A 23,506-nucleotide genomic window follows, 5' to 3' on the forward strand; every position below is an offset into this window, starting at 1 on the left:
TTCATATTGTTGGGTTTTATATCCTAAAACTCATAGTTTGTAAACAAAAACATATTCGATTTTCAATAAAGTTATTATTGTTGTTTATTCAGTAAAGATTGTTATTAAATAAAGTGAACTTTATGAGCATTAATCTAAATCCAATAAACTAAGAACACTCTGGCTATAGTATGATTACTTGAACTATATGTAGAGACATAAGAGTGGATCAAGTTCAAGTATATAGTCAAAATGATCTATAGTATAAGGATAAGGCTGAGTACCTTATTCTGGGACACTATCGGATGCGGCCCACTTTTGTATATGATATAAACAATGCGATCACTAAATTGTGCATGTGGAGACATGTGAGTGGGGGCGTCCTATGCAATGAGTATTGCATAAGATCGGACCATGAAGAAAACCACTCTCACTTTATAAAGTCGTTTACTGTTGAGACTGATTTTCTTTTCATTCGATAACCTAGGTAACTCGGTTTTAATCCTGAGCTAACCATGAACTCCTGTTTATTCGGAATTATCCTTAGATTTGCATGGGTGAGAGTGGCTCTAGTTCGCCGACTCAACAGGCCTCCCATTTCAGGGGTAAGACTGGGTGAATGGCTGGGGACGTGGGGTGCAAGACGGAATTCACTCCTACCCACTTTTAGGGATAGAAGAAAGGTAGTTCCCTTAAGCACTGACTCCAGGTCTTGAACAAGGGGCCCCACCCTCTCATTGGCCTGAGAGGGATTCGGTTTACTGGTTGGACCACAAACCAATTGTTTATTAGAGGATCAGTGAGACATAAGGAACAAGAAGTAACTTCAGGGGTAAAACGGTAAATTGACCCAGCTCTAGTTACGAACAACCTGTGAAGGATCGACTTACTAATCATGGTTATATCAGATGGACAGAAATATATCTATAGTGAGGGGAGTGCAACTACTAGGCTATAGTGGAGTGTCCTAGTAGTTAACGAATGTTGGTTAACCAGGTTAATGAGTTTAATCGGTTAATCTTGAATCGTTGGAGCCCATGATCTATAGGTCCATTAGGTCCCTCTGCTAGCTCATATCGGACTAAACCATAGAACAGTGTGACGAGTGAGTTCGAAGTGTTCGAATTCAAATTAGGGAATATGCGCTACATATATGCGATATATTTAACCGCATTTTTTGTTTTATTTACAAATTAAACAAAAAGAGAAAATCTGAGATATTTAAATAAGATTTAAATATCTTAATCAATTATGTGTTGGAATTGATTTGGATTGACATTTGAATTAATATTAAATAGTTTAATTAATCACTCTAATTTGAAATTAATTATTCAAATTAATAGGTTTAACCAAACTTGCATATTTGCCAAATAAACCCCACAAATTTGACTGAAATTTTGAGTGTCAAAATTTGGTTAACTCAAACATGCATGCTTGCCACATAATCCCAAACATTTGAGTGAAATTTTGAGTGTCAAAATTTGGTGATCTCAAATTTGCATGAACATACAAACATGACTCTTTGAATAGAGTGATCATGGTACATGAAAGGTCTTCTTCTTGGTAAAAAACTTTCAGAAAAATCTCTCACAAACACTCTCCTCATATATATAAATCCCTCCCAAGTTTAGTCACTCACCGGATTCCACAATCTCGTTCTAAGGCCGGAGGATAGTGGAGAAGACACCAGTGGTGGTTCGAAACCGGTTCGTGAGGAAAAAGAAGTTTGAACTACAAAAGGTTAGTATTCAAACTCATTAAGTTTTAATACTTATGAACATGCTAGTTATTTACTATAATTGATGTTCTAAAAGTGTCTATAATCTAAATTGCTTCCGCATGTGTTATATTAACACCACACATATAACCTATAGGGTCTATAGTATATTGTAACGACTCGCTATTCGAGGGATTCGAGCCACGGATCGTTACTCACTAACGTAGACATTAGTAAAATGCGTAAAATTAAAAATATTTAAACGCTTGCACATCTAAAGCTTAATTAAAATAGTAATAAAATGTCAGTTTTACAAAAGATAAACATAGACCACCCAAATACAATATTACAAGTTCAAACTATTTAAAATACGTAATTGTACGGTTTAAAGGACAAGTACGAAAGAAATTGTAGACTTAAATGTGACGGTACTCCCTATAGTGAACAGCCCACATGCGCAGCTCGACCGCTACATCAAGGTTCACTTGAAAAGAAGAATAAGCTACCAGGGTTGAATATATAAAATATACTCAATAAGCAGGTTGCCGGATAGTTTTTTCTCCTAGATGGATCAATCGGGAGATACAAGGCTCGATTATAGTTCGAGAGTTATCTCAAGGATATGAACTAGACTATGATGAAACATTTAGTCCAGTGACAAAGATCACCACACAGTTCCTACTAGCACTCGTGGTAAGTAAAAAAAGAAAATTATGGCAGATAGATGTGAAGAATGGTTTCTTACGCGAAGAGTTGGATCGGGAGATCTACATGAACCAAGCAAAGAGATTTTAGAATGCAGTTGAAGCCATGAATTGGTACATCTAAAATTCAAAGAAGCCTTATTTAGATGTGGTTCAATGAATCCTAATATATGTCAAAGGTACAATCGACTATGATCTTTTGTACAAAAGAAGTGAAAACAGCAATCTAGTTGGATACTGACCAGGATACCCGAAGATCAACCACAAAGTATATGTTCAAGTTTGGTTCGAGAATAATTTCTTGGTGCAATAAAAGACAGCCAACAATATCATTACTTGAGTTTCTGCCGGTTTTTAAATATTATAAAAAAACTAATGATTAAATGAAGTCTCAGGTTTTTAAATATTATAAAAAAAAATTCTATCGATTATATTTTAAATTCTCTATTTTCTTTACTTGAGTTTTTGCCGATTTTCAAATGTCTATATCATTCTCGAGCACTAATCCGATAATTCAGACCAACCCAACCCGAATTACAAGGGTTGGGTTTGGTTGGACTAGTATTTCGAGTTGGGTTGAATTATTTTCTTGAATCTGAATTGGCTCGATTCAGTTTCGAGATTATAGGACAAAAACCTCAGATTGACTTGAACCGAAAAAACGTTATAAAATACATTGAGAAATTGAGCGTATTCATAAGTGTGTTAGAGCGGTAATGTTGGCTTACTACAACTGACCATTATTATTTTGTTTAGGTTTTTTTTTTATTATTTTGGTTATTTTTTATTATTTTATTATTTTATTATTATTTTTAATTTATTTTATATTATTTTATTTAGTTTATTTTATATATTTTATATTTGTCCACCTCAATATTTCATACATTATTATTTTGTTTAGGCTCTTCTCTTTATTATTTTGTTTATTTTTTTATTACTTTATTATTTTTAATTTATTTTATATTAGTTTATTTAGTTTTTTATATATATATTTTATATTTCTCCACCTCAATCTTTCATACTATTTTTTAACAGATTATTTAATAAATTAAAAAATAATTATTTATACATTTTATATTCTTTTAAAATACACTCTTATTAATAAATTAAAAAATAACGGTAAATAAAAAATTTGTGTTAATAGATTTGAAATTGTGTTAAAACTAAGACTAAATAATTCTAAAATTCAATGTATTTATTACTGTCAGTTGCAATATTATTATATCATCATTTACATTTTTTTTTTAATTTTCTGATAATTAGGAGCCCTCCCATATAAGTAAATTTATTTTAATATAAGTAAAATTCTACCGTAATTTTTTATTTTTATTAGGTATATTTTTTTTAGATTAATCATTTTTATTGTTTTTAAATTTCATAATTTATTCTTATATTTTCTAACTGATTCTCTGCTGGTATTTAGTCGTCTTTAATTCTATGATAATATTGAACTATGTTAGAAGGTAATAATTTTACGATTGGTTTGTGTTTGTTTGTGAATTTTAATTTCTTTTCGGTGGATAAATAAAATTTTTTAAAAAAATTTTAAAAAGTTAACTACTCAACAATCCAACGTGAAAATAAAGTGTTGGGTTGGATTGTAAAAAAATTGGGTTGGATTGAGAGTTAATCCAACCAACCCAAACTTTTGGTTGGGTCAAACAAATTCGTCAACCCAATCCAACTCAGACCATATAAAACCCTAAACAGTTTGTCGTTTTACACAGGCATTTTGTATTTTGTATTTTGTATTTTTTTTATTTTTATTTTTTTGGTTCAAATTGATAGTTTATATTATATATAATTTGATATAAATATGGAAGGTAAACTATGTAAAACGTATATGGTGCATGTGTTAAACTATATAATATAAATATTTACCCTATAGTATATTGTTTATAAACATTATTATTTATATGGACATGTATATTATTGTAACGATCTTATTTTCCTATTGAAATAGAGCGGCTACCATATGCATAGCGTGACTTGTTCATGCGGAAAACATTCATTTTAAATAGTTCATAAAAGATGTCGTGAACTTGCACCTTAAAAATAAAACATCACCCCTAATCTAATCTAAGAGTATATAATAAGATGAAATACAACTATCTTAACATCGGTTCTATGGTTTTCATGCTATCGCCTCTGTCATTCGTACAATGGTGTCTTGTCTTTACCTGAAACGTAAGACTAATATATGGTTTTAGTATTTTTAAAAATACTGAGTAAGTGACCAAACTATTAGAGTCTGTGAAATGCAAACACATAAATATGGTGAGATTTATCATTTAAAACATCTTTCCATTCCTTTAGGCCGCTTTCTAGTGTAGGCTAAGTTGGATGTATAGTACTTATCTACACACGACCCACACGTGCAAACATGGACCCACCAGGTAGGCTCACACACCTCTTAGGCTTGCCGGTTGGGCTAGCAATTGCTGATGAGGTGTTGTTGGACATCCAAAAAGAATAGTGGCCGTCGTATCATCATGGCAAACATAAATGTCATGGCAACCATAAATGTCATAATCAGTCTCATAGTGTAAGGGAGCAACGGACCAAGAACACAGCTAAGTGGTTGGTGTTCATAATCCCTCTTGTTTCACAGTATCTTCTTATTAACTGAGTTACATGAAAAATTATAAATTATATCTCTAACCATCTCGTTTGACTGCTCATTGTTTTAAAAATTTGTATTGTTTTGTGAAGAAGAAGAAAAGGTTCTCCATTCATCTTTCAATTGACCATCCAAATATATCATTTCATTGTCCATTCCTCTCCCCCACTCTGCATAATCTAACTACGTTTTGTTAAGCACAGAACTACCCCATATCTCCAAACCCCCCACAAGAAACCATCAACGTTGGATCGGCAACACCGCCTGCGGGGCAATGGGCATCGAGGGTCGCTGCTGCATACCAGCTGCTACTGGATGGCGAGTCGAAGCAGCTGATGTCGACGAGAACGAGGAAACCGCCACACGCTCACACTGCGGGCACATAGTGAGAGTGGTAGGAGGGTTCATGTGCATATAGAGCTGCGGAGAAAGCTTGAGGGACCTCAACTCTTGCACCTCCTTCTGTAGCCTTCTGTTTTCCTCTGTTAGATTCTCACAGCACCTCCTCAAGTACTCGCAATCCACTTCTGTTTGCTTCAACTTGGTCCTGCACATTAACCATTACCCGTAACGCCATCAAAAATTCAAATCCTTGCTTGGTAAAGAAAACAGACAAAAATGGATGATGAAATATTATACAATTTTTAAATTAAAGAATGATCACGTGGAGCACTTGAACAAATGGCAATAGCAGTTTTTGGGATATTCTCATATCTGTAATGAAGAAAAAGAATATCATTGATGATGGATGCAACAATCTTCCTATGACAGTTTTGACCTTCACACTTAAATGCAGTGACAGAGCATTTATTAATTATGAAAGCAACAACTCCTTCTGATATTACGATTCTACCCCTGGATACGGAATTAATTTACTCACCTTGCCCTTCTGTTTTGAAACCACACCTCCACTTGTCTTGGTCTCAGATTCAGCCGTTTTGCAAGAGCCAGCTTTTGCTTCTGACGTTTAAAATAAATAAATAATTAATTAATTAATTAAATATTGACTAACTTAATAACGCTTTCGTTAAACTGGAGGTTAGGTCTTTAACCAAATATTGACTAAAATGCCCTTCTTAAACCCAAATAATTACCGAATTGCCACTAATCATCAACGCTACGTGAAGAGAAGAATCGTATGAAATGACCGGATTGCCACTTACTGGATTGAGCGTGTTGTGCTCTTTGAACGTCTCCTCAAGAACCAACGACTGTTCCTTCGATAACCTGAGCTTCTTTCTCGAGGCGTCGCCGTCACCATCGCCGCCGTCTTCATCGTCGCTCCCTCGCGAGCACGAGGTTCTCTCGGCCTCCGCCTCATCTCCAACGGCTTCTCTCTCGCTCCTCTTTCCACTGATACTAGAAACCGTACTGTTCGGAGATGAAACGCCGTTCTCTTCCTCTCCATCCACCGCCGTCCTCAGCCTATTCACATCGATTCCCCTAAGAAACGACCTCGAATCGACGTTTCGATCTGAACAAACAAAATGATAACACAGTACACAACGATTCAGATACTTAATCGAAAAACGAACACCGTAAATAAACAAAATCCGCTTCGGAAACAACGATACTGCTTCNAAAAAAAAAAAAAAACAGAGTAAACCGCAATGAAACGAGAAGAACACAAAATCAAGAAATTACCAGAAACTTGAAACGCATCTTTCCAAGAGCTCCTACGGAGGTGATTAATCATGGAGTTGGAAGGCCTGTGGATGAAACTCGGCTGAGTCGTAACTCCAAACCCTAAACTCAAACTGAGACATAACTCGTCGTCGCTCCCGCCCATTTTGGAACGAACAGAGAATCAAAAACACACTACAAAGAAGGAAACGCAATGATGAAAAATATATAGGAGAGAGAAGTGGAGGAGGAGTAGTGGTAGTAGTAATTAATTAGTGTTTGGATTCCGGGAAAGCAGAGAGAAAAGAAAAGAAAATGGGTGGGAAAATGAGCAGGCGGTGCGGCAGAGAGATGTCATAGCTTTTGCTGCTAGTTTGCAGCGCGGATGGGACTATATATACAGGTAGAGGGAGGGAGAGAGACACGAGGGGTGTAGATTTAATCATCACTTATGACACACACACCCTATTGGCTCAATCATGATAAAATGGCTTTTTTTTTTCTCCTTTTTTTTTTTTATCGCTCTCCTTAGGGTTTTTACTTTTAACCATGGTTAAGTCAAAACAAAAGTTTTACCGTGGTTAACTGTGTTTTAAACAAAAGGTGAAAAAGCGGCTTTCCCGCTCGTTGACCGAGTACTTGCCACGCGCTTCGAGTAATTAACACGCGCAAATGAATTATCAGTTCATGATTGTGCTACTCAAAATCACGTGGAGATGGGGCCCACAGGCATTGAGGCAAATTGGTTATATCCAGAGGATTTTCAGATGACGGAGGGCCCACGTGATGGACCTCACGCGCGTGACGTGGGTAGCACGTGTGGAGTTTGTAAAAACAGGATTGCTTCTAATAAAATATATATATATTTAATCACAACATTTGTCTTCTGGACTCCAATTTCATTCTGTCTAATAAATATAATCATTAAATTAATGAATATAATATTTTGAATTAACTTTTTAATTAATTGATATTCTTTTAATTTTAATTGGCGTATATATTTATGGTCAAAAAATACTGATCGTCCCCCCGAATCTGACCTATCTAATTTAAATTATAAAGAACAACCCAACAAAACTCAATATAACCCTTTATTTTCAGATTGGGTGAGTTAGATTGGACTGTGGTAGAGATGCTTTAAAAAGTCAACGACTTATGAACACTTTATTTTATTTATTAAAAAAGTAAACAAAGTATTTTTTAAAAAAATTAAAAATTAATAAATATGAGGGAAAATTGATTGTGGCAGTAATTGTCATGAAAAAAAGTATGAAGGATTGGTGTGACTCATCATTCAAATTAAATAATACCCCACAAATTCTTTTTATTTTTTTTATATCCCATAATTAATGCATTTTTTAAGGAATAAATTCAGCAAAGATTAATATATTCATAAATGTTTATGACTTTACACATGTTACATCTCTCATTTAATTAATGTCTATGAGTTTACGCACGAAATAATTGCGCCACGTTGACCTTTCCAAAGTCACTTGATGTGCTACGACTGCTGTTTAGTCAATTTAAAATATTTTAAGTTAAATTAGAGGTTTCATTATTAGATGGATTGAAATGCTCAACATATTCTAACATGGTGTCGTGGACTCACATAGAGTAACTTGGATTTTAAGACACAGATTCGTACTTGCTCCAGTGATAAATTAGTGTCTCTTTCTTAAGCTACTCAATTTAGTGATCGTATTATTGACTTTGTTGGGTGAATTGAATGAAGTATGAAGAGTACGGACTCTGTGACTTTCATGTGTCGTATTTTATGAATGTATGACATGTATTATGTTATATAATACTATGACTTATGTCACATTATGTTGTATTATAAGTTAGGCTATGAGATATTGACGTTAAATTATGTATCTTGTTGTGACTTCCATGTCTATGATGCATAATACCTCTATATGTTATGTCATGCACACTATGTTAGCAAGATTAATTCAGGATTATGAAATATTTTACACCACGTATGCATTTACGAAAGTTACGTTTATGAAAAAACGAATGTACGACATGCATCATAAGCTTATATAATGATTTAAAGCTATAAAGATCTCATGCAGTTTTTAACATCACGTGGCATGTGCATCGGGATATTTTCCTGCTATGATGACTGCGTACATTATGATATTATGCTGCCTTCTTTCCCTCTATGACTATGATAATGTTTGTGTGCACTAACTGAAGGTAGATTCAAGGTTACGTATACGACTGCGCTGGTGGGTCCATGTGTACCTATGTGGGTCGTGCGTAGAGAAATATTACACATTTATTTTTTGTCCCGACTAAAAAGTAAAGTTGAAAACCATGAAATGTTTTTAAATGATAGATCTCACCATGATTGTTTGTATATGCATTTTCAACTACAACGTCAGACTTCAGACTTACGGAGTATTTCTTAAAATACTGGAATTAAGTAAATAAATAAATAAATAAATAAATAAGGGTTATTTCACAAGCCTATTATCTAGAATGTGTGGACCAATTTGAAGAAAAGCTTCTAGAATCTAGATTACGATGGAAGGCTACTCTTTCCCATCAATCAAACGCTTGGGAAACCGATTCCCCTGGGCCCACCTTTATTATTATTATTCTTTTTTCCTTTTTCTTTTTCCCAAAATTTGAAAACCTTCTTTAAAATATAAATAAATAAAAACGTCGCCATCTAGAACTATAAATTAATTTCTTTTATTTTATTCTAAAATTTATATAAGGAGATTTTTTTTTATTTAAATTCTACATTAATAATTAATATCTTATAAACCTAAAATATCGAATATTTATAAGTCACAATGCATCATTAATATTGTTCTTGATTTTCATAATAATCTTAGAAATAGGGTTGGATTAGGTTATAACCTTATTTTCAGTTGGTTGGGTTGACACAAAGAAAACAATGTCAACCTACCAATCATTTCAAATTTTCTATTAAAAAAAAAACTCAACTCAGCCCAAACTGAAAAAATATGTAACTTAATTTAATAGTTTAGGTTAGTCAAGTTATGGAGTTAGATCGACACTCTCAATATTTGTGATTTTAATTTTTAATTATAGATATAAATTTATTTGTATTTTTTTAAATTTTTTTTGAAAGGGATATAAATTTAAGTTATTGTTTGGTCTATAGATAGTCTCCAATTAAAGCTTATAACAATTTTAAAATTTTAAAAAATTTAAAATTTGTATCAGAAATTGTCCTTTTCAAATAATTATAGCCCTAAGCATATGTCATTGTCGTGGTCAGGAATTACAAATTTAATTCATGGCAACTTGTACTGTTATTTCCATCCCTTTTTTTTAAAAAAAAAAAAAATTATTTTTAATTTTTCAATCACAAATTAAAAACCATACAATTTGACCTACTTTCTTGCTTTCAATTGGTCCACGTTTCCAATTCAAACGTTATCAACTCATGAATACGAGATAGAGTGATTAACGGTTTAGGGGTAGGGATGTTTATATGATTTGATGACCTAATTAATTCAAATTATTCAACCTAAACTATAAAGATCGGGTTGGATTGAATTTTGAAAAATCGAAAATTCAATTTAGTTTGCTGGTTGATATTTTTTTCTCATCGAATCAACTGAACACCTAAAATATAGGACTATAATCCAACCCTACCTTAATTTTTACAATGTTACGAACGTTTAACGTTTGTACTAGTGTTAATGATGCATTGTGACCTGTAATATGTATTGTTGATAGGTAGGTAAACAATCGAATAACTCAAGGGTTAGGTTGAGTTAAGTTGTGAACTCTATTTAAATGGCTCAAGTCACCAACCTAACCAACCCGAAAATTATGGTTGGTTTAAAAGGTTTTTTTTAACCCAATTAGTACACTTCTGTAATCTATGACTCAAAAAGTCAATATTAACCTATCAAATAGACACATATCTTAACTTAGAAGTCAGATATTCAATAATATCTTCAATATTTCATCAATAAAGATATTAAAAAAAAAAATCAATCAACCATTTTTAATTTTTTTAAAAAAATTGACTATTTAACATTTTAAGATACAAAAAGAAAAAATGATTTATTTAAATTTAAAATTTAAATAAATAAGTTTTCTATAAATTTTAGAATTTAAATAGATTTAAAATTTTGAAAGGTAAAAAATTGACTTTTACCACGTTGGAAAGAGAAGATTAAAGTGGGCGGCGCGTGGGGGGAAAGTTGAAAGTCCGGTGGGGGAGAGGAGAGAGAGAGAAGGTGGGGAAGGAGGAGTGGGGGTCACGTGCAGGAGGGGACAACACATGGTCCCATCATTGCACACGTGTGTGTTGACTTGTCTCTCCTTCTCCAGACAGTCAACAATCATTGGATACTCTTTCCCCACGCGCCTTCCCCCCTCTCCAAATCATCTTTACATTATTATTTATTTAATATAAAAAAAAATCTCATTTCTTTTTAATAAATTATTTTTCATAGAATATACGCGAAAAAAATTATTAAAATTTCTTTTTTTTCCCCAAATAATTATGGAATTATTACATATTTTAAAAAATTGACCCAAGAAAAAAAGAGAAAAGAAAAAGGCGAAAATATATAATTTTAAAGTATTAATGGCTTTTTTTTTTCTTTTGAAGAAAAAAATTATTATAAAATTTAAAGTCGAGACTTTTTTTGGTAGCATGAGATTCTAAAGCTTTAATAAAAAATAAATAAATAAATAAAAAGAAAAGAAAAGAAACGAAAAAAGAAAATATACCAAAATTGTCCAAACGAAGACAAAATGAAATGAAAACTAATAAAAATAGTAAATTACAAGTTTATATTTTAATTTTTATGTCCATTTAATTTATGAATTTTAAAAAATATTTAATATGAAATTTTAATTATTATTATTATTATTTTTATAATATGTTAAATGAATAGTAGTATTTTTAAAACCATTAAATATGTAGTATTTTTAAAATTCAAGGTTCTATTAAATGAAAAATAAAAAATTTGAAGAAATATTTAAAGTTTAGGAGGGGGATTAAACTTATATTTAAATGATACCAGAAAATAGTAGCGAGAATTTGGGCCATATCAGAAGAATTTCGGCTCAATCAGAAAGTTTAGGCCCAGTAATAGGCCCATTTACAATGGTCCACACGGGTTCTAAATCGTTGACGGCGACGGCGACAGAATGGGGAAAAGAGACATGGTGGAGAACGGAGGGAGCGACGGTGGTAGCAACGCCCATTGGTGGTGGGCCTTGGCCGGCGCAACGCAGTTTGGCTGGGGTATCGCCTCTTTCCGGCGAGGAGTTATTGGCGATTCTAGCCTCATGCCCTTTAAGGCCTTCGCCGTTGCTTCGCTTTTCGTCGGCGCTGCCGCCTCGTCCGCCATCGCTTCCTTAAAGGCCGCCGGCATCCACAAGGTTTACTTCACCTTCTTTCCTATTCTGCATCTAGTACTTGCATTTCTTCTCCCTCCCCCCCCCGATTTGGATTGCGTTATAGGTTAATTGCGCAACTCTGATTAAGTTGGCTTTGAACTTGTGTCGTCTTCTGAAGAATTAACTCTCAAACCAAATTTTATTCGTCGCATGTGGTGATTTGGTTAATGTCTAGAAGGACATTTTGTTTAGTTTTTAACTTTCAATTTGATCGAAACACTGAAACTGGAAACAATTGATCGAATCAAAATTGGCGTCCATTGATTAAGAAGAAAAATATTTTTGTAGGTTTTAGATTTTTAGGTTGTGTTGGATTCTTTGCAGCTGATATTAATAATCTTGCTGTTAATTTCGATCATTTTCTCACTTGGCTTGATGTTGCTGTGAAATTCAGGTATGTTCTTGATTGAATTTAGACATTTTTTTACATGATTTGAGCATTGATGCCATGATAGACTGAACTTATAAAAGAACTTTAGTAACGAGCATTGTTTTCATCCAATCTAATAATGGTTGCTGTTATTGGGTAGTGGAAGGGAAATTATTTTCAGATCAGTCTCAGTTCATTGCCTTTGTAGAAATTTTCTTACTGCGTTTGTAAATCACTATCAAAATGTGTTTAAGCAGTGTTCTGATTTCTTGTTGCTCTTATGGATGAACCAAATGAAGCCATTATTGTCATTCCTCACACAAACTCAGGGGCTTGATCTTGATTTGTGTAAGAAAAAGTATGTTTGGAAAAGAAATGTGGTGTAGAAATTCTTGCTGAAGTAAAGTGTTTGAATACAAATTTGTGGGTTTGGTGTGTTGTGTTGTATCAGGTTGAAGACGTGATGGAAGTAGGAGCTAATATCAGAACTGGTTTGGGGGTTCGTCCAAGAACACGAGATGAATGAGTTTTTGTTTATACTGTTCGTGAAATCTTGGATTTTGTGCTTTGAAGTCTTGATCACGAGTCGAGTTTAGTCGAGTCTTCGACTCAGACTGCACTTTGGATGGTTAAAGATTCAAGAAGAGGCTGATTACTTTCTGTATCATCACTATAATTGGGTACTTGTTTGAGTGTACTGAGTACTTGTGTATGTTCATAACCTTCCTTGAATAATAATTTCTTCTTCATTTAGGAAACTTCCATCCTTCCTGGTGCTGATTTGTCAATCTTGTTTTTCCACTTTTTATTTCTCTTTCTTTTCCTGGTCGTGCACGTTAAATTTCTTGTCATTCATGAAAGATTTGAATGGGTTGCTTCATTATTTATATATTTAGTTTCATTTTCACTATATGTTTTGTTACATTTTCACTCGGTATGTTTTAATTTATAGTTGGATATATTCAAAGAGTACGATATGATTTGAAAAATGTCTCCTTTCGAAGGAGAAAGGCCTTCGCATTCCTAATCTAGTGGGGGCTAGATGATTTTGTCTTCCTAGGTTGACGAATTGCATCCTCGTGTAATGATATTGTTTGGGCGTTTCTTACTTCTCTCGCTCAGTGTTTGCAACGGCTGGAGAGGCAATTGTAGAAGTGAAATCTATCGCCTCGCTGACCATTAATTACGACCTTTTCAAATATTTGATGGAATGACCCCAAGAGCTCGCTTTCGATTTTTTTCCTCGTTCTAGTTTAGGAAAAGGTTTGATCTTTTTCATTAGAGCACATTGATATCGAAGTAGTCTTCGAAATAGGTGGAGAAGCTACGATAATTTTAGACTATTCAAATAGTATAATTGACGGTGGAATAGATTTTTTATAATAAATATCTCAATAATACCAAAAATCTACCTAATGTCTAATAATTTTTTTTTAACACAAATGCTACGAACTCTAACCCATCATTGATAAAATATAATTACAAACAAAAAATTCTTACAAGATGCAATTCAAAATTGTATTTAAATATCATTATAAAAACATATTATTTGAATTATGTGTTTTTTTTTATGGTATCAAAGGCTTGGCTGATGTCCTAGTCAAACCTAGACTAAAGAATGTCGATATTGTACTCAAATATTTCAATTTGTAGGGTACATTAACGTCAATAAAAATATTTATAAAATGTCGAAGTTCTCAGAGAAAATAAAGGAATAGACAAAGATGTATAATATTGTTATTTCCACGCATTAGATTAGAGGTGAACAAAACTTTCTAACTCGAACGAAAACGTTTATAACATACTCATGAACTTCGTAATTGTAGTGTAAAGAACTAAGGAGCTGAATAAAAAAGTAAAATGAAAAAAGTACAAAAATGTAGGGCGGAACAGATGCGCTAAACAGCAGTGGTAGTAGCCGACTTGTGTTGTTTCAAACCAAAAATGTTGTTGACTAGTTTGGGAGTGGCTTGGTGAAGATCCACAGGCATAGGAGCCATGAAGTTCACTATCTTTTCGTGGATATTGTATCTACAACAAGTATTCAAATCGAATCGAATCAATATTATCATACCAACAATCAAAATGCCAACCCAAAATGATCAAACTCCCACCTTATCTTACGACTCTTCGAGGCTCGCCGATCGACTATCTTTCTCTTCTTCGTTTGCATCTTTTTCAATGCATAAAACGCCGTCTCTGTTCACACATTCACCCCAACTATCAACATCCACACCTCTTATATAGTTCTTTTTCATGGTAATTCAATTTTATTTTAAAATTAAGCTCAAAGAGTGTGTGACATGAGAGAATCCGTACCAGATGAATTTGGATCAATCGTCTCAAAGAATTCCTTCAATAATTGCTGATAGAATTCAGAGTCCTCCAGAAGTTCAGGATCTCCTCCTTCAGCTTGTGCTTCCTAACCACATTGAAGTTGTTAAGAATAAAGATAACATTAATATTTCCGAGGCATATCGAAAGAAAGAAACATAAACAGACTGTATTACCTGCTCCTTGCTCTCGGCTTCGGTAAGAACCTGTCATCACCATGCAAAATAGCAATAAAAGCATTAGCATTGGCAGCATTAGGAGAAAGGGCACCAAATACTGTAGAATAACGAGTTGCTTGTTGTTACCGTCCCAAATACATGCACAGTTGATCTCCTTAGCTGCATCTGATTAAGCATCCTACTTGGATCTCTCATATATGAAGCTACTTGTTCACTAATATTCTGTTACCATCAACATAATAATTTAGTATTGCAATTTCTCACACAAAGCAAGCAAGCAAGGATACGTAGCATGCAGGACCTGACCTGATTAAAGGCCTGCAATTTTCCTTTAATAGCTGCAGCACCTGTTGTAACTTGTGTTTTCCTATGCCATTTGTCAATTGACTTGTCTCTGAAAGCTCCTATCCTGCAATATTACCAACGTGTATGTCTTTCTCAACATCCATTCCTTAGAAGCTACATAAATCCTCCGGTAATATTCATTTATAACCATCATTTAAAATCTTCATACACAGTCATAAAGAGAGTTGAAGGCAATCAGTTAAATAATTTCAGAGATAGAAACATTTGAAAACGTGAAGCTACTTTAGTGGGTTGCCCAACGCGAGTAGTTATTGTCCGCTTTGGCCCACTATGAATCGCCATCAGTCTTACGGTTTTAAAAAGTGTATACTAGGAAGATGTTTCCACACCCATATAAGGAATGCTTGTTCCCTTCTCCAACCGATGTGGGATCTCACAATCCATCCCCTTGGGGGCCTAGCATCCTCGCTGGCACACCGCTCGGTGTCTGGCTTTGATACTATTTGTACCACCCCCCTTCGGGGCCAACATTCTCGCTCGCACATCGCTCGGTGTTTGGCTTTGTCCACTTTGGCCCATTACGTATCACCGTCGGCCTCACGGTTTTAAAATGCGTCTACTAGGGAGAGGTTTCCTCCACCCATATAAGGAATGTTGGTTCCCCTCTCCAACCGATGTGGGGATCTCACATTGACACAGACACATAAGAACGAAAGAATAAAACAAATGGCTCATGATGAAGAGCCCATTCGAAAGCAGTTTGTTTTCATTTAATATTCTGGTTTAAAAGATGAACTACAAAATCAAATAGCAAAGACCTGATAAATTAAATCATTCATCACTAAATACATTCCCGTCTCCCTTACTCCCATCTTTGGAAGTCTAACTATTCATATTTTCATCTTTACTTCAGTCTTATTTCAATGTTCCTCTACAATTGTTGGGGAGAGAGACGGCATGCTTCAGTGAGGAAATTGAACAAAGAAGACCAAAAGCTTTTTGCTCAAGTCGTCAAATATAACATCAAGTCTGCAACAGCGAAGACAAAAAATACAGAGGTTGCTTCGCTGCCATATAAAAGCATATATAAACATATAATGCCCTATTTGTGCACACTTGCCTTTGACCACCGCACATCCTAATCCTTCAGCGAAATTGTTTGGCTAATCTATACTGGCTAAAAAAATATGTAACTATACTAATTTTCAGAAAAGGTGAATATAAGTCGAGCATAATGGTGCTTTGTTCAGAGAAAGAGGAGCACCTTTGATGCATCTGAGCAACTTGGGACCAATCTTCATCATTATCATTTTGAGCATCTACGGTTTTGGAAGACTCCAAACGATTAGCCAATACTCCAGGATGGCCTATAGGAGGATTGAAGTGGCCAGAAAAAACAAAGAAAAGCTCAGTCAATGTTAACTCATGCGCCACTATTAATAGTTCACGCATGCAACAAACGCTTTTTTTATCACGAGTACAAAAAGAAAAAGCTCTGGAGGTATCTCACAGGTCCATAAGAAACACGGTTGTCTTAAATAATTTCAAGATGTAAATATTTCTGGAAACAAATGGTGGCACTAGCAGTAACAAACCATAAAAGTATAATAATATGCCCAGCATAACTTCCAAGAATAGATTAACTGTGTATAATTGACCTAACAAGCCACTGCCATAATTATAATCTGAGCTCCTATTTATGAAAGGATACACAGTAAGTGAACTCAACAATCCCATCAAAGTTAATGCCCACTTCTTCATCTCAGCAGGCTATGCATGATAAAATTTATGTAGTATACAAGATAAAGAGATGAAAGTTTCCATACCATCGGTAGCTTGGACGATATGCTTATTATTTTCAAGTAAAGCCTGTCGTAAAAGAGAACCACAGGGTTAAATAAGAGATACCGGCCATGAGCATCATAGATAGAAGGTACAATGTTATATGAAAAATTATACCTCTTGTAGTTCCAATAAAGAATTTAAAGTATTCTTTGACGATGTGATCAAATCTGAATATGCCACCTCAACATCCTTATCTAATTTACAGAATGAAGACTTAACTGGCTCCTGCACAATCATAAACTATTTTGAACAAAACTTTCATTTGAAAATATAACAGAAACTAGATGTCAAGAATGATAGTTAGCTACCTTTGGCAATCTATTTGAGTTGGAGAATGCCTTTTGAAGCAAAAATCTAAGCTCAAGACTTTTGTCCCATAAAGCCTAAAACCAGAAAGGAAATATTGTGAGAACATTAGATAGTCTACCAAACTGTAAAATACAATAGAACTTCGCCAATTCTATTCCGTTGCACATAAAATCAAACCTATTAAGTAAAACATGAAATCGATGCATAGAAAAAGTGATATACCCTTTGATTCTTCACTGCTTGGCCTTTAAGAAGATCTTCATCCTTATGTTGCTTCAAATTCTTCAAAATGTCTCTGATTCAAACAATAATTGGAGTGCACCAAAATTGAAAACGATGATAAAATTCAATAGAACCCCACATCAAAAGTTGAGAATGCAAAAAAAACAAACACTACTTGAAGTTATTACATGGCATATTTTGGTCATGCTCAAAATAACCAACAAAAAAGTACGACAAAAGTAATTTTGGTCATTCCAAAACCACTCTCAAGAACTTTACAATGAACACATGAAAATATTTAACCAATAGTTTCTGCTATAATTAATTTTGATGAAAAAGATGATCTACACAAGAAACTTGAAGTGTGGGCTTTAAAAAATCAATATCTATGCAATTTTGAAGTCTGAAAGAGAAATTAGAAGGGCAACAATTTACGCATTCGTTCATAATTTTCTCTAACATGCAGTGATTTATGAAGTGTAAAAGGAATCAATGAGAAGAGTTTAACAATTTCTTACTGCTCCTGGTGACGAAGATGCATATATTCTTTCTCAAGTTCCTCCATCTCTGCATCTTTTTGGTCATCATTTTGCACACCACCTGCTTCTTCTTCGTCACTCCAATCTCCGTCCTCCTCCTCTCCATCTTCCTCGTCTACTTCATCCTCCTCCTCATCCTCCTCATCCTCCTCTACTTCTTCATCATCTCCTGAATTGCCATCTTCGACGCTGAAGTATTCCTCTTCCTCAGTCTAGTCACAAAATCTCAATTAAACAAGCTATAAATTCAAAGAAAACAAATTCCTCTTACCAAAACCATACCGACTTACCGAAACTTCCAAATCGTGCATGTCTTCAAAATCTTCAGACTCACTCTCAGTTTCTTGTGATTTTTTCGACCTCTTTGATGCAGACCCCATCTTCTGCTATGAAGTACAGAGGTCGTAAATTGCCGTCCAATTTATGAAATCGTTAACCCTAGACAACAAAGCGCATCAATGGGCAGCTGAAAGAAAGAGAAGAAGAATCGCAGGATCAAGAAAGAGATAGCGGGCAGCAAAGGTTCCAAACAAAAAGGGAAAAACCAGAGGATTGGGGTTTAAGGGAAAGCAGACGGAAACCAATTGGAAGAAGGGTTTATTGATAGCAGTCAAGCTTTTTATCCGACCATTTTAAATATAAATTTTAATTATTAAACTGTAACTTTCTCCCAAAATAAAATAAAATAAAATAAAATAAAATAAATAATAATTATAACAATAAACATCCAAATTTTCTATAATTTAATTTAAAACNATTTTAATTATTAATCTGTAACTTTCTCCCAAAATAAAATAAAATAAAATAAAATAAATAATAATAATAACAATAAACATCAAATTTTTCTATAATTTAATTTAAAAGTAATCAAATCATTTACATAAATTTTGTTATTGTTCCAATTTATAAATTTAAACACTTCCCTATCATTTTACATAAATTATTATTATTGTTTCAAAAATTAAATTTTAGTTTTCCTTTGGACGGACTTGAATTTTTTTTAAAAAAAAAAAAATTCAAGTGACGGTTTACATTTTTTAGTTTGGCTGACTAACTCGAAAATAAGGTTACAACCCGACCCATTCCTTACTTCTCTCCCTCATTTTAATTATTTTAAAGATTAAAATATTTGTAGAAGATGAGTTGTGACCGTAAATATTTAATTTTATACTTTATAAAATTTTGGTAATTAATATAACATGCATGGATGATATGACCTAATTTTTAAATTACTTAGTTTAGGCTATTAGGTAATTTCCACCTAAAATACCTGGGTCCTTAAGATGTGGTTATAGTCTAATCTTTTAAAATTCACTTAATAAACCCGGGCATTTACAAGCTATTTTNTAAATTAAGATTAAAGTTAAAATAAAAAAAAATAAAAAAAAAAGAAAAAAAATCGGACCAATTAAATCATTTTACATAAATTATTATTATTATTTCAAAAATTAAATTTTAGTTTTCCTTTGGACGGAGTTGAATTTTTTAAAAATAAAAAAAAAATCAAAAAATTCAAGTGACGGTTGACATTTTTTAATTTGGCTGACCAACTCGAAAATAAGGTTACAATCTGACCCATTCCTTACTTCTCTCCCTCCTTTTAATTATTTTAAAGATTAAAAATATTTGTAGAAGATGAGTTGTGACCGTAAATATTTAATTTTATACTTTATAAAATTTTGGTAATTAATATAACATGCATGGATGATATGACCTCATTTTTTAATTACTTAGTTTAGGCTATTATGTAATTTCCACCTAAAATACCTATGTCCTTAAGATGTGTTTATAGTCTAATCTTTTAAAATTCACTTAATAAACCGGGCATTTACAAGCTATTTCTAATCTTAAAAACGACACGAATACCTATTTACTTTCTTGTTTGCATTTGGGGCACGATTCATGTCCTTTACAAACTCAAAATTCTCTTAAAAAAAAAATGGATAGGTCCCTNAAAATTTTGGTAATTAATATAACATGCATGGATGATATGACCTCATTTTTTAATTACTTAGTTTAGGCTATTATGTAATTTCCACCTAAAATACCTATGTCCTTAAGATGTGTTTATAGTCTAATCTTTTAAAATTCACTTAATAAACCGGGCATTTACAAGCTATTTCTAATCTTAAAAACGACACGAATACCTATTTACTTTCTTGTTTGCATTTGGGGCACGATTCATGTCCTTTACCAGCTCAAAATTCTCTGGAAAAAAAAAATGGATAGGTCCCAATTAGTTGTTGATAACCGTTGAAACAATCGGTAATTAAGGGTATGAATTTGATGAGGAACCAAAGCTAGGTCACAGCCGGTTCAGATGACATCCGCAATACATGAAATTTTAAAAAGGACCTAATATCATGGAATAATGATACTTGCTGATGGGTTGTTAGATGTTGTACATGGTATGATCACAGATTACTCTATAGCACGTTGTGTACGAATGCATACACCACAACATTATTTTCATTCATTTTTATTTTTATTTTTGGTCGTGTGAGCTTATGGTAGCTCATAATCAGACTTAGAGGTACATTAATAAACCAACCTAGTGAGTTCATATGCACGCGAGAGTAAAGAAACATTAAAAAAAAAAGAAAAAAAGAAAAAAAGAAAAGTTAATGTAACCGTCGTAAAAACTAGGTCCTAGTCAGGATATACTTCGGTTGGACTTGGACAGTGTCTGTCTACGTGGTCATAACACAGCCTCTTAGCCCAAGTGCTCACAACCTTATCAACATAAACAACAAAACACTTCCAAATCTCATCTTTTCAGATCAAAAAAATCGGATCGATTCACCATCTCGGAGGAACAAATATGGACAAAGGCGACAAATTTAAACCCCGCACAGTTCTGATCACAGGGGTGAGCAGAGGGTTANGATGAGGAACCAAAGCTAGGTCACAGCCGGTTCAGATGACATCTGCTATACATGAAATTTTAAAAATGACCTAATATCATGGAATAATGATACAGGCTGAATTTGAAGGTCACATTTTAGGCATCAACCAATGTTAAATTATGAAAAATGGGTTGTTAGATGTTGTACATGGTATGATCACATATCACATATTACTCTATAGCACGTTGTGTATGAATGCATATACCACAACATTATTTTCATTCATTTTTTATTTTTTATTTTTGGTCGTGTGAGCTTATGCTAACTTATAATCAGACTTAGAGGTACATTAATAAACCCTCGTAGTGAGTTCATATGAAATTCAGGTAACCGTCGTAATCCTAGTCAGGATACTTCGGTTGGACTTGGACTTGGACAGTGTCTGTCTACGTGGTCATAACACAGCCTCTTAGCCCAACTGCTCACAACCTTATCAACATAAACAACAAAACACTTCCAAATCTCATCTTTTCGGATCAAAAAAATCGGATCGATTCACCATTTCGGAGGAACAAATATGGACAAAGGCGACAAATTTAAACCCCTCACAGTTCTGATCACAGGGGTGAGCAGAGGGTTAGGGCGAGCCTTAGCGCTATCATTTGCAAAGCGCGGCCACACTATCATTGGCTGCGCTCGTACTCCCAACGCCCTCCACTCTCTTCAAAAGGAACTCGCCGCCATCTCCCCTTCCTCCTCTCACACCCACTTACTCCAAATCACCGACGTGGTTGGTTTCCTTTTCGNAATCTCATCTTTTCGGATCAAAAAAATCGGATCGATTCACCATTTCGGAGGAACAAATATGGACAAAGGCGACAAATTTAAACCCCTCACAGTTCTGATCACAGGGGTGAGCAGAGGGTTAGGGCGAGCCTTAGCGCTATCATTGGCAAAGCGCGGCCACACTATCATTGGCTGCGCTCGTACTCCCAACGCCCTTCACTCTCTTCAAAAGGAACTCGCCGCACTCTCCCCTTCCTCTTCTCACACCCACTTACTCCAAATCACCGACGTGGTTGGTTTCCTTTTCCTTTTCCTTTTCATTTGTTTCCATAAACCCACGTTTTATTTCACCTTCAAAATTGGACTCTTTTTGTAGGCCTCAAATGGTAGCGTTGAGGAGCTATTTAAGGCTGTCTTGGAGAGAGATCTTGTTCCTGATATCCTTGGTATTCCATGTTCTTCTTTTTCAAAGGGACTTTGATACTTCATTCCCATATTTAAGTACAAATCTATTCTTGTTTCAGTAAACAACGCCGCTGTGATTAATGAAAACTCCAAGTTTTGGGAGATTCCTCAACATGTGTTTGATTGTGTGATTGATACGAATGTAAAAGGGACAGCCAATGTTCTTCGGCATTTCATTCCTCTCATGATCCAAGGAGGAAAAGGAATTATTGTTAACTTCTCTTCCATGTGGGGAAGAAATGGTGCTCCCATGGTAGGTACCCAAAATTTGTAGCTTTTTGAGAAGTATAAAATGGGTTTGAAGCTAATAAATTTGAGCTAGTAGAACACGTAATTAACTCATACCATAACTTTAGGAGAATGGTTACTAAGAATTATTAGTAGACTTAAAGTTACTAACTTATAAAGTAACTTTAGGAGAATTATTAGTATACTTAGTAAAATAAGTTATAACGGAGAATTATTAAGAACAAGTTACTAATTTATATAGTAACATTTAAGAGAATTGTTAGTAGACTTAGTAGAACAAGTTACTAACTTATGGAGAACTTTAAAAGAATTGTCAATAGATTTAGTACAATAAGTTATTAACTTAAGGAGCAACTATAGGAGAATTGGTAGTAGTTGAATGTTTGTGGACAAGTTTTGTGCTTCAATTAGGAAGATCGTTACTGGTTCTTAACTTCAGGAGAAAGTTTGGGAAACTAGTTATTGCCTTCACGGCTGTAATGAGGTGTATGCTCTTTTTATCACAAGAGAACTAAAAAGTTAAGTAATTAAGGTTTCTTTGTTTTAAAAGCTCACTCCTCTTAAGTTGTTCTTCGTGCTTCTTTTATTTGCTTTGACATATTTTGATCGTGAGCCATATTCAACAGTTTTCTCCGTATTGTGCCTCTAAATGGGCAATTGAGGGCTTGACCAAATCCATAGCTTTGGAGCTGCCTAAAGGAATGGCTATTATAGCACTTGATCCTGGTATTGTGAACACAGACATGCTTGCTATTAGCTTTGGCGATTCAGCACCTGACTACCAAAATCCTGAAGAATGGTAACATATCAGTTCTTCACTACTTCTTGTTCTTGAAAAATTATTGTGTTCGATGTCTAAGTGCATAGATGTTGATGAATGTATCAGGGTAGTAAAGGCGAGCACAATGATCCTTAGTTTTACATCGGAAGATAATGGAGCGTCTCTTACTGTTGAATGAGGTAAATTATAACATGTTTAACGACCTAATTTTTTTTACTTAATTTAAGGT

The 23,506-nt window shown here is 34.1% G+C and overlaps 4 protein-coding genes across 7 annotated transcripts in view; 2 read left to right on the forward strand and 2 right to left on the reverse strand.

Annotated features, from left to right (window-relative positions):
- Positions 1-4,984: 4,984 nt before the first annotated feature.
- Positions 4,985-7,023, reverse strand: LOC111799634 (homeobox-leucine zipper protein HAT3-like). Its single transcript, XM_023683055.1, has 4 exons — positions 6,665-7,023; positions 6,184-6,494; positions 5,901-5,980; positions 4,985-5,567 (listed from the first exon to the last, which is right to left on the reverse strand). Exons 1-4 carry the CDS (start codon positions 6,807-6,809, stop codon positions 5,261-5,263), a joined length of 843 nt encoding a protein of 280 aa, XP_023538823.1. The 5' UTR covers positions 6,810-7,023; the 3' UTR covers positions 4,985-5,260.
- A 4,743-nt stretch (positions 7,024-11,766) lies between these two features.
- LOC111800524 lies at positions 11,767-13,204 on the forward strand. 3 transcript variants are annotated; one of them, XM_023684257.1, is made up of 3 exons: positions 11,767-12,028; positions 12,674-12,774; positions 12,868-13,204. In XM_023684257.1, exons 1-3 carry the CDS (start codon positions 11,795-11,797, stop codon positions 12,878-12,880), a joined length of 348 nt encoding a protein of 115 aa, XP_023540025.1. In that variant the 5' UTR covers positions 11,767-11,794; the 3' UTR covers positions 12,881-13,204. The 3 variants fall into 3 exon arrangements, with proteins under 3 accessions (XP_023540025.1, XP_023540027.1, XP_023540026.1); XM_023684259.1 differs by having other exon boundaries at positions 11,768-12,028; positions 12,716-12,774; XM_023684258.1 differs by lacking the exon at positions 12,674-12,774 and having other exon boundaries at positions 11,778-12,028.
- Positions 13,205-14,131: 927 nt separating this feature from the next.
- On the reverse strand, positions 14,132-18,530 carry LOC111801128 (putative uncharacterized protein DDB_G0270496). The gene is made up of 13 exons (XM_023685113.1): positions 18,441-18,530; positions 18,130-18,362; positions 17,612-17,684; positions 17,389-17,463; positions 17,195-17,305; positions 17,062-17,104; positions 16,500-16,602; positions 15,236-15,338; positions 15,056-15,151; positions 14,927-14,956; positions 14,736-14,838; positions 14,531-14,615; positions 14,132-14,447 (listed from the first exon to the last, which is right to left on the reverse strand). Exons 1-13 carry the CDS (start codon positions 18,528-18,530, stop codon positions 14,315-14,317), a joined length of 1,278 nt encoding a protein of 425 aa, XP_023540881.1. The 3' UTR covers positions 14,132-14,314.
- A 2,418-nt stretch (positions 18,531-20,948) lies between these two features.
- LOC111800340 (NADPH-dependent pterin aldehyde reductase-like) overlaps positions 20,949-23,506 on the forward strand; it is a 9,119-nt gene continuing 6,561 nt past the window's right edge. The window contains exons 1-6 of one of the 2 annotated variants that reach the window (XM_023683986.1): positions 20,949-20,963; positions 21,854-22,074; positions 22,159-22,228; positions 22,307-22,500; positions 23,123-23,295; positions 23,383-23,456. In XM_023683986.1, coding sequence (XP_023539754.1) covers positions 21,862-22,074; positions 22,159-22,228; positions 22,307-22,500; positions 23,123-23,295; positions 23,383-23,455 — 723 coding nt within the window. In that variant the 5' untranslated portion in view covers positions 20,949-20,963; positions 21,854-21,861 and the 3' untranslated portion in view covers position 23,456. Of the gene's footprint in view, positions 20,964-21,815; positions 22,075-22,158; positions 22,229-22,306; positions 22,501-23,122; positions 23,296-23,382; positions 23,457-23,506 lie in introns of those variants that run through there. The other variant, XM_023683987.1, reaches the window with a different exon arrangement.

Source organism: Cucurbita pepo, chromosome LG08, assembly GCF_002806865.2.
Source record: "Cucurbita pepo subsp. pepo cultivar mu-cu-16 chromosome LG08, ASM280686v2, whole genome shotgun sequence".
Taxonomy (NCBI): Eukaryota; Viridiplantae; Streptophyta; class Magnoliopsida; order Cucurbitales; family Cucurbitaceae; genus Cucurbita; species Cucurbita pepo.

Excerpts from the sequence above, each read along its gene's own strand:
- LOC111799634 (XM_023683055.1), bottom strand. The coding sequence starts at position 6,809 with ATGGGCGGGAGCGACGACGAGTTATGTCTCAGTTTGAGTTTAGGGTTT. Across the intron at positions 6,495-6,664 it reads AGATGCGTTTCAAGTTTCTG|ATCGAAACGTCGATTCGAGG; the intron begins GTAATTTCTTGA and ends TTGTTTGTTCAG. Across the intron at positions 5,568-5,900 it reads TTTCAAAACAGAAGGGCAAG|GACCAAGTTGAAGCAAACAG; the intron begins GTGAGTAAATTA and ends GTTAATGTGCAG.
- LOC111800524 (XM_023684257.1), top strand. The coding sequence starts at position 11,795 with ATGGGGAAAAGAGACATGGTGGAGAACGGAGGGAGCGACGGTGGTAGC. Across the intron at positions 12,029-12,673 it reads AGGCCGCCGGCATCCACAAG|TGTTCTGATTTCTTGTTGCT; the intron begins GTTTACTTCACC and ends GTGTTTAAGCAG.
- LOC111801128 (XM_023685113.1), bottom strand. The coding sequence starts at position 18,530 with ATGGGGTCTGCATCAAAGAGGTCGAAAAAATCACAAGAAACTGAGAGT. Across the intron at positions 17,464-17,611 it reads AAGCAGTGAAGAATCAAAGG|GCTTTATGGGACAAAAGTCT; the intron begins GTATATCACTTT and ends TTCTGGTTTTAG. Across the intron at positions 17,306-17,388 it reads ACTCAAATAGATTGCCAAAG|GAGCCAGTTAAGTCTTCATT; the intron begins GTAGCTAACTAT and ends ATGATTGTGCAG.